Source organism: Notechis scutatus, chromosome 3 (genome assembly GCF_049901735.1).
Source record: "Notechis scutatus isolate UNSWTSFEM ecotype Mainland chromosome 3, rNotScu1.2, whole genome shotgun sequence".
Classification (NCBI taxonomy): Eukaryota; Metazoa; Chordata; class Lepidosauria; order Squamata; family Elapidae; genus Notechis; species Notechis scutatus.
In genome coordinates, this window is record NC_142011.1 from 153,939,964 (window position 1) to 153,959,310 (window position 19,347).

General features: G+C 35.7%; 2 protein-coding genes across 4 annotated transcripts in view; one reads left to right on the plus strand and one right to left on the minus strand.

The window, feature by feature from the left end:
• CD226 (CD226 molecule) overlaps positions 1 to 9,068 on the plus strand; it is a 30,855-nt gene extending 21,787 nt beyond the window's left edge. Inside the window, exons 4-6 of the mRNA XM_026671865.2 lie at positions 4,506 to 4,593; positions 5,416 to 5,482; positions 8,801 to 9,068. Of these exons, the coding sequence (XP_026527650.2) occupies positions 4,506 to 4,593; positions 5,416 to 5,482; positions 8,801 to 8,914 (269 nt within the window). The 3' untranslated portion in view covers positions 8,915 to 9,068. The remainder of the gene's footprint in view (positions 1 to 4,505; positions 4,594 to 5,415; positions 5,483 to 8,800) is intronic.
• A 638-nt stretch (positions 9,069 to 9,706) lies between these two features.
• Positions 9,707 to 19,347, minus strand: part of DOK6 (docking protein 6) — a 224,866-nt gene continuing 215,225 nt past the window's right edge. For 2 of the 3 annotated variants that reach the window (XM_087961477.1, XM_026671864.2), the window contains exon 8: positions 11,455 to 17,594. In XM_087961477.1, coding sequence (XP_087817603.1) covers positions 17,461 to 17,594 — 134 coding nt within the window. In that variant the 3' untranslated portion in view covers positions 11,455 to 17,460. Of the gene's footprint in view, positions 9,786 to 11,454; positions 17,595 to 19,347 lie in introns of those variants that run through there. The other variant, XM_087961478.1, reaches the window with a different exon arrangement.

Sequence of the window (19,347 nt, forward strand, 5' to 3'; positions counted from 1 at the left end):
TTTTGCAGAGTTTGGTTGGGGGGAAGGTTGAAATCATTTTTTTTTTTTTGTATATAATGTCTTCGTATAAAATATATTCCAAATCATGGATGCTCCAGAACACTGATGAAGATACCTTGATAAATTTCTATTGACTGCTGAACTTAAGTGAACTCTATATAATTGTTGGGTAATAATTGAAGGGTTAAGGGTATGATGGACTCTGAAGAAGACATCATACATAAGGTTAGGCCCTTTCCAGCCCTAACCTTGTGAATTCAGGCCAGGTAGCCAGTCAGCCAATCTTCCCCCTTTATGCTAATTCTGAGGAAGTGTTTTGAAAACTGGAGGTGTGACAAAAAAAGATGTCATCCAGCTTGACAAAGTGCTTTTAAATTAATTAGCACCTGGACCAATCTCAAACTATTCCCTATCTTGGAAGGTCATTTGAAAACCCTGGACTGTACAATTTTAAGCAGGGAAGTCCTGGAATAAGGCAAGAGGAGACTGGAATCTGAAGTCCCCAATAGCATTTAAATTTGTCTAAGATTCATTGCTTTTTTTTTTAAACAAATTTTATTAATTTTAAAGACAAACAAATAATCATTAACCATTACATACTTAAACCTTTTTCCATTGTAAATTTTACAAGTCAAATAAAACCTTATTTTATACAATATAATTCTATTTTAAACCATTTCCATATGAGCATACAAATACCTCTTATCCAATTTATCTTTACTTCTCTTTACTCTTATTCAATTTCACTATTATTATTTCATCTATTTCTTTCTGACTTGATTACCATTATTCTCATTCTATATTTCTGCAAGGTTTTATTAATTCTCCCAGAAACATAAACACACAACACACAAACATATAAAAAATCTTTTAGGAAAGTAACTTGGCCCCAGGTACCTCTCTCTACATGGACTTCAATTATATTCATGCTCATCTTACATGTCATTACCTATTTTATTTACCATTCTATGTCTTCTATATTAGCTTCTCCACACATTTCACTCTTCTTAATTTTATCTTATTTAATCCATCTTAATTTGAGTCATTATATTTGTATCTTTTGTCCATTCTTTATTATCCCTCTGTCTCATTCCTTATAATAAAAAAAAAGAATTTCTCCTGAAATCACTAATCAGAGTATGATGCCTTTCTATCTTCCCCCTAAATTAATTAGATTAACATTTAAAATAACACCTAATACCCAATCTGATTCTGCTTGGTACATTCTATCTACTAATTTTTATTTTAAATAAAAGAAAAATAACAAATCCAAATGATTAAATACATAGTTAAATAATAGATCTAAATATTGAATCTTATAACATTCCCATTGCCTTTTCCAAAGACAAATGCTACAATAATAATTTTATAATAACATCAATACCATAGTCATATTAAACTCTTTAATTAAAACTCAATATTCTAAACATTCCCTTTAATATTTTATTGAATTTTAAAATCAATCATTACTAAACATTTCAACATTTTAATCTCTTATTAACTCTTAAACCATTCTAATTTTCTATTTCTGATACAAATGCTACAATACCATCTTATGTACCTTGCAAAATCTTTTTTAAAGAAATTGTACTTTACCCTTTGTCCCTAAAAAGATTCCTCTTTTCCCATCTAATTTCAAAACTTTGTGGCTTTTCTCCACCTTTTCCCTTTCTTTCTTCCCCCAGCAGACCTTTCTACCCCCTTCTCCTAGCCTCTGCCTTACTGGCTTCCCTTCTCTGTTGTGTTCCTTTTTTCTTTTGTTTACTATCATTATATTGATTTTGCACCTTATTTTTCTCTTTCTTGAGTGTTTTTTTAAATCTTAAGTCCTTCATTTTCCTTCCTTTCTTTCTTCCTTCTTTCTTAGTTAAATTTTGAAATTCATTAAAGATGGCTTCTTCTTCTTCTTCTGCTGCCTCCATCTGTTGTAGTGTTTGTTGATAATTAGCAAGCGCCATTTCTAAAAAAAAGGAAGGCTTCTTTCACACCATCTTTGCCATCTGTTTTTGTTTGCTCATATTCTTTTCTCAGTTCCTCAGCAAAAAAGCCATTATAAATATTTTCTTTTCTTTTCTTTCCCCTCTTTCTTCTTGCACCAACCAAGATATTTCAAAAAAAATAGAACAATCCCAAAGTCCTCAATCAATCCAAGCCAAGACAAAGTTCTCACTTTCTCTTCCTGGGGTAGTATCAATCAAAAAAAAAAAAAAAAAAGTCCAAATCTGTATCTTAAAGCCTTATTAGAATATATTTCAGTCTTCAAATCCTTAAGGCATCTCCTCCAGCAAAATCTTAACATATAAATATATTTTTTGTCCTCTCCCTTCCCACTTATCACATAAAGCTGGTTTTTACCTGAAAAAAGACAGGTTTCTCAGTATCCACTTGTTGATTCCGTAGGGAAGGAGAGTAAACTTTCCTTTCAGCACCTCAAAATTGCCGCTTTTTTTCTCTTCTGGAAAGAATCATTCAAAAAGCCATAATTTCCAGGAATTGTGTTAAATATGTCTTAGAGTCCTGGGTCAACCAAGAAAACTTTCACTCTCAAAAGGCTTTCTCCTCTTCCTCCTGCGCATTCTTACCCAGCTGCCGGCTTCTTTGTGGCGGCCATTACAGACCGCCGCTGCACCGTCTTGGGAAAAGGGGTTCTGCCGGTCGGGGAGGGGGTCTGCAACACCCCCAAACCCCTCTCCGGATCCCCCCTATCTTCAGCCACCCCTGCAGGGCAGCCTTAGCTCCAAACCCGTCCGGATCGGAGCACCAAAACGGCTAGCGCAGCAGGGATTGCGCAGTATCGCGAATCCCTGCCGCTCGCGAAGCCGACAAACCGGAAGTCCCCAAGATTCATTGCATTTTTGAAGGGGACACTTAGAGCCAGAACCCCTAATAAAATTGACATCCTATCTTCATTCTTCTAAAGAATGATTTTGAGAAACACTGTGATAGATTCTTCTGCCTAGATTAAGCATAGGACATTTTTTAGCTCTGCAAAACACAGATTATTATAGATTATAAACACCGTACTTTATTAATTTTGAGACTCATTGTAGCAAATGAGCCTCAAAAACAGGTTGGGAAATACAACCTATTATGGGATTTTATGTGAGGAAAAGGAGACAAGCAGCAATTCCCATCTGATTAGTTATAACTCTATTAAATCACATTTTCACAGGCTGAGAAGTATTCCAACAGAGTGTGTTGGTTCTTTCAGCTTTTGAAGTCACATACACAGTGACATGCTTTATTCGCAAGCATAGCTTTGAGAAACAAGCTGGAAAACAATCTTTCAGCTTTATGTCTCAGACAGTAGCATAGAAAGTTAATAATCAGCTTTACTTAGATTTTTAGAAGATCAGTTTGATCAGTTTCTTCAAGACAATCGTTATCTTCCTCAGCCTTTGAGATTTGAATTTATATGAAATATAACATAAAGACTACTTTTATGTAGGCTTTCTGTTTTTTATTTAAAGAAACTAATCCTTTAAAAAGTGTCATAGATTCTCTAGGAGTTCTTATTATGAGATAGTATCTAAAGCCTGCCTTAACACAGAAAGTAGAAATTTTACTATTCATGAACAATACAAAAATGGAACATCTTTAATATCCGGTTCTCAGATGACTATCTTGGAGGGTTTCTTCTTTGTGAAAGTCCTTGATACAGCATTGGAGGCAAAGTCCCCCCCTCCCTTAACACATGTTGAAAAGGAACCAAGAACATGTTTTGAAAGCTATCTATGATTGATAAACCTTCACTCAAGGTAATTCCATACTGTAAGGTGAGGAAGAGGAACTGATGACTGTACAGAATCGCACTTTCAAGAATTCCTTCCATTGGCCTGTACTCTCTAACACTACTGTGGCAACCTGAAGTTACATTTAGAGAGCCATCGGCTTCCAGAGCTCTGCTGCCCTGTAATGGTCTATGTCAGTGATTATCCATTTGACAACTTTCAGATGTGTCGACTTCAATCCCAGAACTCCCCAACCAAGGCTTCTTAAAGTTGCCAAGATTGAGAAAATCCTGGTCTAGGTTTATCAAATCCAATTATCTAATAGGAGCATGTGCCAGGAGCTGCTTATAGAAGCATGTAATGATGCCTTATTAGCAAAATATAATTTAAATCATTTCATTGTATTTGATGCCAACAAATTATTTATCTTTGTACTTCGAATACATACACAGGAAATTATTTGGGGAGTGTCTTCTATAAGCACTACATAGCTGCAAGCATGATACCATTTATGTTCAAAATAGTCAGCTAATGTGGATCGACTTTCTAAATTGATTACAATTAAAATGAGATAATTACAATAATCTCAGAAGATAAGTCATTTTTCTATATTCCATACATTCTACTCTGGTCTTCTTTTCCTTCTCATTTCTTCTTGTATATTTAAGACTTCCATATTCATAGCATAAGTTATTTGAAATGTCTTCTAATGATGTATTGTTCAGAAAATCAACCTTTCCTTTATTGATTATATTTACTCTATTTCCTTTTTAGCACCTTTATTTACTAAGCTGCATATGATTTTTATTGGAAGTGTTGCCTTTTTAATCCTGGTTATTGTGGTCATACTTACATACAGAAGGTAAGATATGATTCAGTACTATAGCAGAATGCACCCAGTATGCTATGACCCCCAAATTTGTGTGCTGTCATGATATCTAAAGCTTTTTTGGTAGCTTATCAAATTAATGTTGTGCTGATCTCTGTACAAGAAGGGATAACTATATTGTCTTTGCTGCAAGTTGTTACAGTTGGCATGGAAGCATTTAGGGGAACCTATCTTGATGATTTCTTCCAAGGAAAACAGTTTTTTCATGCCTCAATCTGTAGCAATTGGTTGAAAATGTTCAATTACAAGTTAGTTAATGGACCTTTGCAAACACATAAAAATGTGGCTTTTGTTCCAGGCTTCTCTCTTTCAGACTCTTATTCTGAATATCATTAAGAGTCTAAAATAGTTCTTGTATATTTTTATTAGAATGTTTCAATCTAATAAAAATACAAACAAACAAAAAGAAAATAAGATAAAGAGAAAAAGAAATAATAAAACTATGTGCCCCCTCTATATCAAGTTATTGGTGTCTAAATATTTCCCTCATTCTCGTCTTCTGTTCTTAGTTCCTGATTTCCCCAAATCATCAATTCAGTCTTTTCTCATTTCAACAAAAAGTCCACATAAGATTTCCAGCATTTTTTTAAAGGATTTTTTGTTGGGAATGCTGAAATTCTTGATGGGAGTGATATGGAAACTACTGTGCTGGTAGATTTCAGTTAAGTTGATTTGGGTAACATTTTATTCACCTACGCATCCTAATTTAGTTGTGCAATTTAAAATAATTTAAGTTTTAATCATGATAAAAAGAATTAATAGTTAACAACCACAAAATTATTTTTGTTCATTTAGGTTTTGTGTCACCAAAAAGAGAAAAAGGATTAAGAAGATGAGAGATTACAAAACTACTTGTAGACAGGTATGTGCAAATGGCAATTGTTTCATTGGTGGACTTTTTAAAAATCAATACTCTCATTGTGGGCAAAGGATCCAAACCATATGGAAACATTATTTTTTAATAACTGTACCAGTTACAGTGTCAAACTCCTGACAGTAGCACATGATTAAGGGGATTCACAGAGTCTTATTAATCAGGCTTAATGCAAGGAAAAATGGGTTAGATAAGTATATGGTAGACCTCACATGACTGATTACATTAAGGCAGGGTTCTCTTGATCCTTTTCCCGCATAGTCTTTTGAAAAGATAACCTTGCTAAAGGGATAAGGTTGAAATATTCATGTGGCCCTTATATATCATGTTCAGTAAACATCCCTTTTCTTTCTTAGACTCAGAGAATTCCATCCGTCCATTCCATTACATCTAGTGCCTGGACAGAGGAGCATCACAGGGATATCCAGTTTAGGATACATTTTTGTGTCAGAAACGTAGTTGTGCGTTTTGGGTTCAAGAGCTTCTTCAACTAGGATCTCATTGGGGGGGAAGCATGTCTAGAGATACTTGTTGCAGGAAACAATGGCAAGAAGTGGATATGTCTTCAATTTCTACTCCTGACAACCAGAAGTATCTGGATGACATCATGGAGCCAGATGGGCCTTGGCCTAGTCCAGCGCTGTTGTTCTTATGGTCTTAGGATAATATTTTGTAAGGCAAACAATTGTTTGAACAACAAAGTGGAGAACCTCTGGCACTCTTCAAACTGCCCCAGGGAAATTTACATAAGATGCTCACAAAGCACAAAGGCTTTATTTACTTATTTCTAGAATGGCATTATAATTGAGAATCTATAAGTCACATAGAACGTCATATATTCTATTCAAAATTTTCTTGTTTCTCCATAATAGTCACTAGCTGAGCTGATTCTGTTTTATTCCTATTAGGTAGCTAATACTCAGCTTTTCATGGTTTGCCAGCTTATTAGTTTCACAACTATATTAGCCTGAAAGGCTGAGGATTTGGCTTTCTTTGTTCAGGTTTCTTTGTTCCCTTTCTACAGAGGAAAAATAGAAGAATCAGTTGCAGTTGAATCTTTTTTGCCATTCTTGGAGGGGAAAAAAAAACAGTATTAAATTGGATGATTTCCATGAACTGGCACAGCAATGATAATGCAGGACGTAGGCAGTAGAAGGGTGGTTTGACGAGAATAAGCCGTTTTAAAAGAATATTTCCAATAGCTAAAAGCATGTTTGACAGCATTTTTATAGAAGATGCTGTCATTTCAAAGAAGTAGGAAGAGTCATATGGTTTATTTAGACAAGATTGTCCTCACTGAACAACCTTCATTTAGTGACTGGTCCTTGAAGTTGCAGCCATTGCAACATTTCTGTAGTCACATTCATCACTATATGGGCACTTGCTAACTGACCCACATTTCTTACCATCACAGCAGGGGTGGGATTCTACCGGTTTTGTCCAGTTCTATAGAACCCCTTGTTAATTTTCTAAGCAGTTTGGAGAACCGGTAATTAGAAGCAATCTCCTTTTGTTTTTCCACCCTTTTTACATTCTTGCCAGTATGCCTAGACTTCCTGTCTCCGGAGTTTCTGAGGCTTGACTTTCTTAAAGGGGAAGGGTTGTTTTAAGATTTTTACACTGTTGTTGGGAGGAAATACTTCCCTGGACAATCAGCACTTTGAAGAAATAATTGAATAATGAAGCAAAGCTTTTAGTAACAGAGAACCAAGATGAGTGACATTCAGCAAGGCTTCTTGGCTAGCTAGAAAGATTGACATTCAAACGTGAGTTTACATACCCTTTCTGAGTTTTGGTCTAAAACTGGTTTTTGGTGAAGGTTAATTCTGTGCTTGGTGACATTTAATCCTGTGTTTATTGATGGAATAATTTTCCCTATTCAGTTTCAACAAGCAACAGCTACTGTTGTGATTTAATTATTTGTATTCTGTTTGAATTTTTTTTGCCTCATGGTTTCTTTTTCTATCTGAGGGGTGGGGACCTTCCTTCACTGCTTTACTACTATCTGGCAGAGGTGGTATTTAGCAGGTTCTGACCAGTTCTGGAGAACTGGTAACAGAAATTTTGAGTAGTTTGAAGAACCAGCAAATACCTCTGACTGGAGATTTCACAGTATCCTTCCCCTGCCACGCCCACCAAGCCTCGCCCACAGAACCAGTAGTTAAAAAAAAAAAATGAATCCCACCACTGCATCACAGTGCTTCCCAAGATCATGATCTGTGACCTTCCCTGCTGTCTTCCTTCAAACAAAACGAATGGGGAAATCAGAAGGAAGTCAAAGTCATGATCACATGAGATCCTTGCTTAATGACCTACATTGATTTGCTTAATAACAGCAATCAGGGATTGCTGGTGCCACCATTGCTAAGTGTCATGTGACATCACATTTTATGACTCCACTGAGTTTTTTGGTGACTGAAATTTCAGTCCCAATTACCAGTGTTAAGTGAGGACTGTGTGTGTGTGTGTGTGTGTGTGTGTGTGTGTGAATGAGCATACAGGCTATGGATCAGCAGCATTTTGGAATACCTGTGATTGCCTGTCTAGGCAAATTACATTTTTTAAAAAATTCACCATAAATCACATGCAGAAAGCTCTGGAATGAGACTGCTGAAATGTCATGACATTTGTAGCCATTTGAATTTCAAAATGCATTTATTTAATTTGTAACACTAGCAGGTACAAGCTCTGGTGCATACTGGGAATATGTGCAACTAGCACAGTAGCTAGCACTACTAGCACATAGTATTTTAAGCCTTTTAAATTTTTTATCCTACAATGAGAATTAAAGTGAAGTCAAATCCAAAGTTCCTATTTCCACATTTATTTTGACGTAATGCTCCTCTGTGCCTCTTCTGAGATTGAACACAATGAGTTCTACAGTTTTTCCTTGTAAAGTGCAGCTATTCTCATGACAGAAGACACCTGGCTAAATAATATTCTTTATTTGAGTATGTGATGGATTAGAAATTATTTCGCTGGGGTCACGCATCAACTTACATCACGAGATTGATTTGGTTTTCGTTTAATGTGTTAACTCAGCTAATTATGGATTATATAAACCTCAGTTACACAAATTATGGCTTAGCAATAGATGCGAATCTAGTCTGTATCTCAATTTCTTTTCTTTAATGCCTATCACATCTGCAATAATATAACATGTATGTGTATTATTGTTTTGATATTTAACTCTTAAAATGCAGCATAAGGAGGAAAATTTGCCTCTGTTGTGAGCATTTGTGTTTGAAAGACAGTCTTTATTGTTACTTTTTTTCATTACTGTCTTCTTCTTTCTTTCTGTTATAGACCCAGCATCAATACAAAAACTGGGCTGGTCAGGGCTCAGCAAATGCAAATCAAAGTCCTACTGCAACAGATGATCCAATCTATGTCAACTGTAAACAGGTTATGCAAAAGTGAACTTACCACCTTGTATATTGATGAACTACCTCAACTCATCCTATTGATCTCTGGGATTAGAATCAGAATATAACAAGATAACCAATGGTTTTGTTTTTACCTAATAAACCAAGAAAACAGGATTTTTTTAAAAAAAAAAAACAGCATTTTTTTTCTCTTTAGATGAATTGATTTGTAGTGGTATACCTGAATTTTCAAAAATGCTGTTAACTATATGACATAGAACAAAAATTTACTGTGCTAAATAGAACTGGCAGGATCTAGCTCTTCAGAAGCACACTCAAGAGATAGGATATATTTCCATAGAACATAAAATAATAGAGCTGGAAGGGATTTTGGAGGTCTTCTAGTAGTCCAAGCCCCTACTCAAGCAGGAGATAGCAGTCTTCTTGAGTCTAAATATGATGCCCTCCCTTCTTTCCTAAACCTAACTGGTAACATGCCACTAACAAATCTCTGCCAATTGAAAAATGCAGTTCTCATGACCATTTTCTCTAATTCACCCAGAATGGATATAGTTTTGTCATAGTTTATGCAGCATTCCTGATATCTGAAAATGTTGACTAGAGTCAGTAGGCATCCAAACAAGTAATTTAGTTAAAAGAAATTCATGCAGTGACGATGCAACTATTTGTAAATATCTTTGTTTTAATTTATGTATTAATAAATGATTCTATGTAATATCAGTTGGATGTTACTTTAACGTAGTGTAATTTTATTTTCTCATTCATAGCATAACTCTGAAGCAAAAAACTTACTTTTGTACAAAGTGAACTTCCAAATAAGGGTGTTGTCAAATATACGGTAACTTTGATTCAGCAGATCTGTCAACAAGATGCTGTTATGTGAGAGTCATGATTGAAGTCTGCATCTGAGGGAAGGAAGAGAAATCTCATCTCCAAAGATTTAGGAGGGCAAATGTCAAAGTTAATCAGCATAAATATATACCAATCATTCTATATAATCAGGCAAAAGCCTGAAAAAATCAGGAAATTAAAACAATTGACTCAATCAGGAGCAAGTTTCCCTTTCAGGTAGGCCTTAAAAGATGGAAAGCCTCCATTTTGTGTGTGTGTGTGTTTTAATGTTCTACCCTGAGATGACTTTTCTTCTTGGATTGGCATTCCAAACAAAGGAGGTCTGAAGGAACTAACCACTGGGAAATATAGAGATAGATGTACATTAGACTCAGTGGCAGATTAAGGCTCACTGGTGACCTAAGCACTGACAAATTTTGGTGCCTCCCTCCTTTGTACATACTGTACAAACGAAGACATATTCTCAACTTTGTGGTGCCCTTTGGGCCTGGTGCCCTAAGCACGTGCTTAGTCTGCTTAATGGTTAATACACCACTGATTAGACTCTTTAAAAAAAACATTCTGAATTTATATGAATTGTTTCTTTATATCCTTGATATAAGATACACACACACACACACACACACACTCCCTCTATTATGCATGCATATTCCTGCTGAAAAGATTAGAGTCTGCAAGATTTCTCCTATTGTCTACAATTCTCAATTAGCTCTAAATTTAATCTACATAACAAATTCTGTTTCTTTTGTGGAATCACAGTCTCATCCTCACAAAGAATCCTACCTTGCATTGCAGCCTCTCCGGTAACTCCAAAAATGAATTTAAAAGTTCAAACCAGTTTCTTCTCTGGTAAAGAGTGGTGGTATCAGGCTTTGCCCAGGATTTTGAGACGGTGTAAATGTATGGATTATGGGTTAGGACATTCTTACTGGGGGAGCCAGAATGGCTAATATGGTATGTACCAATGCATAAATGTGCAAGCACACACTCTTTTACAATACCACTAAGATCACATTAGATTCAGAATAGTTTCCTTCTACCTGAGAAAATAAATTACCACTTCTAGGCGATCTCATTGCTGGTTATATTTTTGGCATGAGCTTAGGACATTCTCTTGATCAAAAAGGGATTGCACTCGATTCTGGAAGCTGCAGGGTCTGAGCTGATTTGGTCTTGTGAAGTTAGCATAGACAATGCCCTGATAAATATTTGATCTAATCCTCCTGGCCATTTTCTCTAAACCAGCGTCTGAGTCCTGTGCTCTGAAGGGAAGGGCCCCAAGGAAAGTTAATTGAATAGAATTAAAATTAAACATGATTAGGACCCCATTGTATTGAAGATTTTGTCCCCTAGCACAGTAAAATTAGTTTGCAGTCCATTTGGGATCATAGCAGACATTTTAAGTGGTCACAAATGGACTGCGTTATCATGCTCAATATGAATAATATAAATAATATGTCAGATGTTTTGATTGTGGCATGACATTCTTCAAGTTCTCAGCATTTCTCTCCAGCTTTTAGAACTTCATAGTGATATAGCAATACAGATACTTCTTCATAAACAGCCTTTTCCAACTCTGTGTTCTTTAGATATGTTAAAAGTTGGATTCTTACCAACCTATTAAAATTTTTTGCCTAACGTATTTCTATTTTGTTCGGTGGATGGCTTTTGTTCCAAAATTTTGAGCTTTGTGGAGAGGGCAAATTACACACTACATCTTGGTACTTTTTAAATCTGATTTAATTCAAATTTCATAGATGGTTTGGTTCACAGGGAAAACTGGATCATCACATCACACAGAGCAGAAGAGCAGTGTATTTAACTCTTTCCATTAATAGAACAAGAAACAACAGTAAATGTATCATTCTGCCAAGACAGCACATCAGTGAACAGTAGCTGAATGCCATTTTAAGCCACAAAATCCTGCTTCTGCCCCAAATACTCTTAAAACAACTTTCATTCACCCAAGGTGGCAGAAGCGTCTCTTAAAGAATCAACAACACCTTAGAGAAATATATATGGCTCATAATTTTCTCTTCCTCCAAAATGATTTAACTTTATTGACATTTTACATTGTGAATTTTCAAGTGTGAGATTCTTAGTTTAACTTCTCCAAGGAAAATGAAATGGTTGAAAAGCAGATCAACATGGGAAAGGAGAAAGTGAAGGTTGATTGATGATCTTGGTATTCACTGTTATTTTGAGAATTCCATCTGGGAAACAAGCTGGGGAACCGGGATGACAACTAGATTCACTCTGTATCAAATAATAGTAAAGACTGAGTAAGAGGTAGGAAGGCAGTTTGTGTTAATCCTACTTGATTCCAGTATTCAAACTTCACAGCATTATTGAAAACCAAATACTAAATTACTAGACTGGACCAGTTAATTATGAATAAACCACCATTCTAAAATGCCTATAGTCACTGAGAAAAATGTAGAGATTGAGGCATATCTTACAGGTATCAGGAAATTCTTTTGGTATCATATATAAGTATGTTTGTAAATATTATTAAGAATAAGGAGAGAGGATATAATTTAGATGGAGACCAAAACCTTATGTTCTATTTCTATCAGAACGATGATGGGATATTGATGCAAAGCAATCCATTTCTTTCAATAACTCAGATTTACTTCAGGATGACATAATATAACCGATATTAATTTCAGTGTTTAGATTCCCTTTTATAGAACTTTAATTTTTATGTTTTGGTTTGATCAGCAGTTGGCCTTGGTGATCAATATAGAATGCTGAGTGAACTGTTCATTCTGTGAAATCATTAAATTGGGCATACAAAGATGCACTTCACATATGGTGAAATATACAGGTAGTCCTTGACTTACAGCTATAACCGAGCCCACAATTGCTATTGCTAAGCAAGACAGTTAAGTGAATTGCATCCCATTTTACACCTTTTTGCTTCAGTTGTGAATCACTGCAGTTAAGTGAATCATGTGGTCATTAAATGAATCTGGTTTCCCCGTTGTCTTTGCCTGTCAGCAACCAGCTGGGAAGGGTGCAAACTGTGATTGCATGACCCCAGGATAGTGCAATTGTAGCAAATTTGTGCCAGTTGCTAAGCACCCAAATTTTGATTCCATGACCATGGGGATGCTGCAATGGTCGTAAATGTAAAAACTAGTCCTAAGTCACTTTTTTCCAGTGCCATTGTAATTTCAGTCACTAAATGAATGGTTTTAAGTTGAGGATTGCCTGTAATTTAGTTCATGTACATGAAATGGGGGTGGTGGTGGTAAACCTTTCTTCCCCAAGACTATCCTGTCTCCAAACCCCACAAGGGTTCTTGCAGAATTCTTTGAAAAGAAATGTACAACCAAAGTAATCTTGAGAGCATTCCTCTTGAATTAGAACAGTCTTACAGGTTAAGTACAATGAATTAATTCTAACAGGGTCCTCAGTCAATAGATCTACTGGCCTGTCAACTGGGAAATTCTGTGCTGTGGAATAGCTTGTTTCCCTTGGGTGAATGGGAAACAGCAAGACCGTTTAGACATGCAAGGCTGCACGCTCAACTAAACCAGTTCCATAATTTGAGCTATTGCTTTGCCTTAGTTATCTGGATACCCCCCAGCTTTGTTTAGATCAGGGCTGTTAAACTCGTGGCCCATGGGCCAGATGTGTTATGCGTTGGCCACGGCCATGCCTGGTTTAATGAAGGGTAAGTCCCGATGTGTCCCATGACGCCTTCATGATGAAGCGAGTTTGACATCCATGGATTAGATCCAAGTACATGTATTTGTTTTCTTTTAGCAATTTAGGTCATTTAAGGGAATTTCAAAATACGACCATTCCTATAGCTTTTTAAAAATTGTACATTTTGTGAAATGTCACTCTTACAGGAGATGCTATGAATAAGTAAATTACGGCATTATTCGAAGGGCTATTACTATCAAACAGACACCCAGGTTTTTATGATATAGCTTGCATTAGATTGCCCTTCCTTAATTGGCACTGTTTAAGAGTGTTAGAACTGCAGCCCTTAGGTAATATAGATATGCTAGCTGGGAAGTTTAGGAATTAATATATGAAAGAAACTTTATTGCAAAAAGTTGCTTTCGTGTATTTGCATGTTTTTGTACCTGTTTTTTTGATGCAATCCAGCTGAAGTTCACCATCCTAGCAATTCTGAAAAGGATGGGTAATGGGTAAATGAAAGCAGATTCTGACAATGGAAACTCACAGAATTATGTAATGGGAATATAGGGGACTTTTCTGAGTGTTATTTTCTCATGGGGAAATAAAGAACAGTAGTATGGATTATTTCAAAAACATATCTAGAGGCAAATCTTATTTGGGACATAAGATCATTTTTTGTCATTTTGAAATCATTCCGTAGAAATAATTATGTGTATTTTTCCCCTTTTAAGTTCAAAGAAAACTTGTCTGGATGAATATAATTCATATATAGTGACATTGACTAATACCCTAATTAATCCAGAGGAGTGTCATTTCATATTGAAATTGTCAAATGGATGACCAGAGCTACAGCAAGAGAATGGTTGCACGTTAGCACAACCAGGAACAGTAATTTTGCATTGTTGTAGTTGGTAGCTTATCATTCTCCTGCAGAGGAAGTTGTTCTCTTTAGTCAGTGGAAACATGGTGAGCAAGATAAAAGAAAATAAGTGGAAGAGATGCTGGCATGGAGGGAAGAGTGATTAATTTCATCAGATCACACACCAGTTTCATTCAGCAGCTCTTCACTGAGGTGTATAAGCCTGCAAGGGATTAGACTGCAAGTAAAGCTTGGGTAAGAAAAATCTTCCACTGTAATGTATTAATAAATGTTTAATTGAAGTAGACATTTCCTTCACATCATTTACAAAAGGAAAAAAAAGCAAAATTCTTTCAATCAAACTGCGGAAGATAAAACTCGATCTTTTAATGGAATAAGAAAGTTGATTTTCTTCCTTTCAACGTGTTCTGTGCTGGTTTGATAAAACAATGAAAAGCAGAAACTTCATTGATGGAGTAGTCTGCTGGCAGCAAATAATTTCTGACAATTACTTACTATGTGTTTGCTTTGACAACATTTATGGAGACTGAAAGATACTGGATGGGAAAATTCCTTTTTCCTTTCCTTTTTGTTTCACCATGCCTACAGCTCAACTGATTTCTTATACATCTCATTTTATGGCCAGTGTGAGTGCTATTTCATCTTTTAAATGGGTGGGGACCCTACTTGATTTCTTTCTGTGCAATTTATTTGTAAGTCACAACATTTAGTAAAAATTCAGGCCTTCTCAAAAATAACATTCTTGAGTATATGCCTGTAGGGGAGAAGATCCATACATTGGGTGTGCTCCAATACAAAGCTTTACTTTATTTTATTTTAGTTCTGGCCTTGTTCTACTATGGAAATGACTTCAAGGTTGATACTTTAAATAAATTACACATGAGCATTTGCTACCAGTGTGACTGTAATTTTATTTTATTTTAATCTGTTTAGAATTGGACTATACGCAAAAATGAAGAAAGAACCTCTTTTACGCTGAAGGGTGATACCAGACATTCAAACATTGTATGGAAAGCAGAGTAACACTGCCAGATTCTTATGGCAAGGGGACTATTATATGAAGCATGTCTTTCAAGTTTCAATATTTCTTTGATCTAGATGAGTTTTCTTCTAAATTCCATTCAAAATAGTTAAAATGCCACTTTATGTAGTTTGCATTCCAAATGGCCAGACTTGCTTTAGAGATCAGCTGCAAAAGACCATTTTTGTGTTCCTTTCCTTTAGTGCTTAAAGATAATCAATGATAATCTTTTCAATGTTGATATCCTCTGTATGCAAGATTTTGATTTTGGTATGGAATAATATTTGAACTTAAGAAATGATGGGTGATGGTGGTAACTAATGGTATTATATTGATGAAAACCCTGAATAAATGCAGTTAAACCTGACAAATTAGTATAACCATGAGACACGTTGGATTTTGAAAATATTGTTCTGAAAAATTTACTCAGATCTTCAATAGTTTCACTTCTTCTACTCATTGCTATCACCATTTGTTTTATATAGTTGGAAAAATTTGAAATAGGCAAAATATGTCAATAAAAGACTACACTTTTAAACAATCCATGCGACTGACCATAGGAAGGACTAAAAAGTCATTGTTTATAGATAATCCTCACTTAACAAATGCCCTGTTTAATGACCATTCAAAAGTATAGCGGCATTGAACCAATAACTTTATGACCACACATACTTGCCACATGCTTGTGACTTTTGCAGCATTCCTATGACCATTTTGTGTTGCTATTTGTTCACTTCTTAGCTGACAAGCAGAGTGTCAATGGAAAAACTAGCAAGAAATTGTAAGTTGCAGTCACACAATGCTTCGCTTAAAGGCAACATCACTTAGTGACAGACTTGCCTGTCCCAACAGTGGTTGTTAAGTGAGGACTACCTGTAATAAAATGTAAGTGCACAATGGATTTGTACGTATGACCGGGATAAAACTGAGTAAGGTATTAGTGCAGAGAATCCACCACAAAATGAATGCTGAAAAAAGGGGTGTCAAACTGGTGGCCCACAAGTGCGTCACCTGCAGGCCACGCCTACCCCACCTCTATGAAGGGGAAAAATGTTGCAATACATCATGTGACAACAACGTGACACTGCGAGTTTGACAGCTGTGCTGTATAAGGAAGAGAGAAAATCCATGTTGTTGCCTAAAAGACTTCCATAAAAATAACTGCTCTTGAAATTATTCTACCAGCCAGGCATCTTGCTGTGCAAAACTATGGAATGTTGGGCTGCCATCAAGTAATGTGATGTCAATTCTTACCTGCACAGTATACAGGGTTAAAAGTATACTGACTACAAATTCAACTATCCAAAAATTATCTACAAAAGGAAGACTTTGACAAGTGCATTGTAAACACGGTCTTCCTTAACATCTATAACCACTGTTCCCAGTAGAAAGCTGTGGGTTATTAGGTTCAGAATGCACATAGATAAGATTAAATCTGGGCATAAAAATTCAGTGTGGCAAATATTCTAGGCAAATTACCTCTTAATAACACAACACAATCTATTTTCTGAAAGGCTACTAAGCATCACCATGCCATCCCATTGACAGTATCTATCTATTTATCTATCTTGGGTATTAATTTTAATAATGAGAATCTGATTAAGAGTCACTGGCTTCTTCTCACAAGTGAAACTTTAGGTTATTGTCCTAAAGATAGACATGCATAAATCCCATGGAGGTTAATGGGACTAAAATGTGCATAATTATCGGAAGGAAGCCTTCCAAACCCTTTGAAGTTTTGTAACATGTAAGAATGAGCCAGGCTGATGCCTTGGAGATAAAAGTGGTTACTGTCATGGACAAGCAGATCTGATGGCAGAGTTGATCAAAAGCCTAATATTGCAAACATGACATCCACCCTCTTAGAGCACATAATGTTTGGGGTTATGCAGAAACATTGACTGCATACATCCATTATTTTCAAGGGAATTCTTCTTTTAAAAAAACATGGACAAAAACAACTATAAAATTTAAATAAATAAAAGACTTAGACTTCTGCCTCAAGGAGACAGTGATCCAAGCTTTCACTTCCACTGTCATCAGGTGGGAGACTTCTCGGTTTTCACTACCAACTGTCTTCTCTGGACACCTAAGGAAAGATCAGTGGCTTCCAGGGCCTGCAGGTAGGTTCCACGTTAGAGCGTCTCTCTGTTCAAACACCAGATTTGTGTCATTGCACAAGGTCCGAGCTGTAGCTGAATCCATAGCTGCTGGAAAGGGACAGGCGTGGCTCATGCTCCTCACCCTGTTCTGAGGTGTAGCTGGGAAATGTCTGTGCACGAGCCACCTTTGCAAGACTGTGCCCTGGGAAGGAAGGAGACAGAGTTTATGAATAATTTCTTTCTTTCTTTCTTTCTTTCTTTCTTTCTTTCTTTCTTTCTTTCTTTCTTTCTTTCTTTCTTTCTTTCTTTCTCTTTCTTTCTTTCTTTCTTTCTTTCTTTCTTTCTTTCTTTCTTTCTCTTTCTTTCTTTCTCTTTTTTCCTTCTCTCTCTCCCTCTTTCTTTCTTTCTTTCTTTCTTTTGCCCCTTTCCTTTCTTCTTTCTTTTTCTTTTCTTTCTTTCTTTTTCACTTTTAATAATTGAAACTATTGCTCTATCTTTCTTTTGCTTTAAACAACAGCCAACATCTTACCAGATTTTTCACCATTCTCCCAATATGCTTGTCATAAATATGTTAATGTGAATTCTGTCTTCTGTGATATTATAGTATTTAGTTTGTATTTCTTCTTTAGTTGTTCTCTGTACAAGTTAATAGATGGACATCTAATCGTCTTGTCCATAAATATTTCAATTCACCTTTCAGGTTATTTTCCCTTTTATTTTTAAGCTTAGTTTTGTACAACTCATAAGCAATAATTTAACCTTGGATATAAGATTTATGAGCTGCAGATTCAATAATTCAATCATTTGATGCTTCTGAATTCAAATCAAAGTATTGCAAAGTCTCTACCTGCATTTCCTGTAAAAATTATTCAATAAGGAAACACTGAAATATCGATTTCATCTCTGGTTTCCTGTTGTTTTTTTATTTTCTATATTGCTTTTCAATAACAACCAATCAATAACAACAAATAAGAATGTTGCTAATAGCAGCATGGATAACAACCTTGGGCAATTAGTGTTTAAAGCCATATTTAATGATCCAGTTGAATGCACAGGAACAGACCAATAAAAAAAATCTTATGAGTAGCAACAGAATGAATGAAGGGAGAATGGAAAGCAGAATATGAATTTGTAACCGGCATTTTCAAGGGAAGTATAATCATTAGATAATTGACTTCATGACATCTAACGTGAAAAAGCACATATAGCTTTATAACTTACTTATTGGAGTCTGTCAGTTTGTTGACTCTCAGAATGTAATGCTTAGTTATCTTTCAGCTTCAAGAAGCTAATGCATAATTGTATTAAATGCAAGGTGGGAGCCAAATAATGAAAGGAATGTATTAATATACACTGTTAATTAGAATATTAGAGGCTGTTTATAAGTTGTTCCTGACAGTCATTACTCATTCACGAGATTATCAAACTAGAATTCAACATAACACAAACACAAGGAATAGAACATAATAACACCAAAGTCTTGGATTTTAAAAGAGCTGATTTTAATAAACTCAGAGAGAACTTGGGAAAGATTCCATGGATGAAAATCCTAAAGAGGAAAACAACTCAAGAATCTTGGGAAACTCTGAAAAGTATGATCATAGAAGCCCAGACCAGCACAATACCACTGAGAAAGAAAAACAAGAAATCCAAGATGAAACCAGCATGGCTGCAAAAGATCTCTCTGGCAAATTGAAAGAAAAAAAGGAACAACTGCAAAAAAGAGAAAGAAGGATGTACAACTAAGGCAGAATATCAGCAGATAGCCAGAATCTGCAAAGATGAAGTCAGGATAGCAAAGGCACAGAACGAACAAAGACTTGCAACAAAAGTCAAAGATAATAAAAAAAAAGTTTTCTTCCAACATATAAATAACAAGAAAAAAATCAAGGAAACAGCTGATTGAGAAGACGGCAAGGAAGTAACAGACAACAGAGAGAAAGCAGAACTGCTTA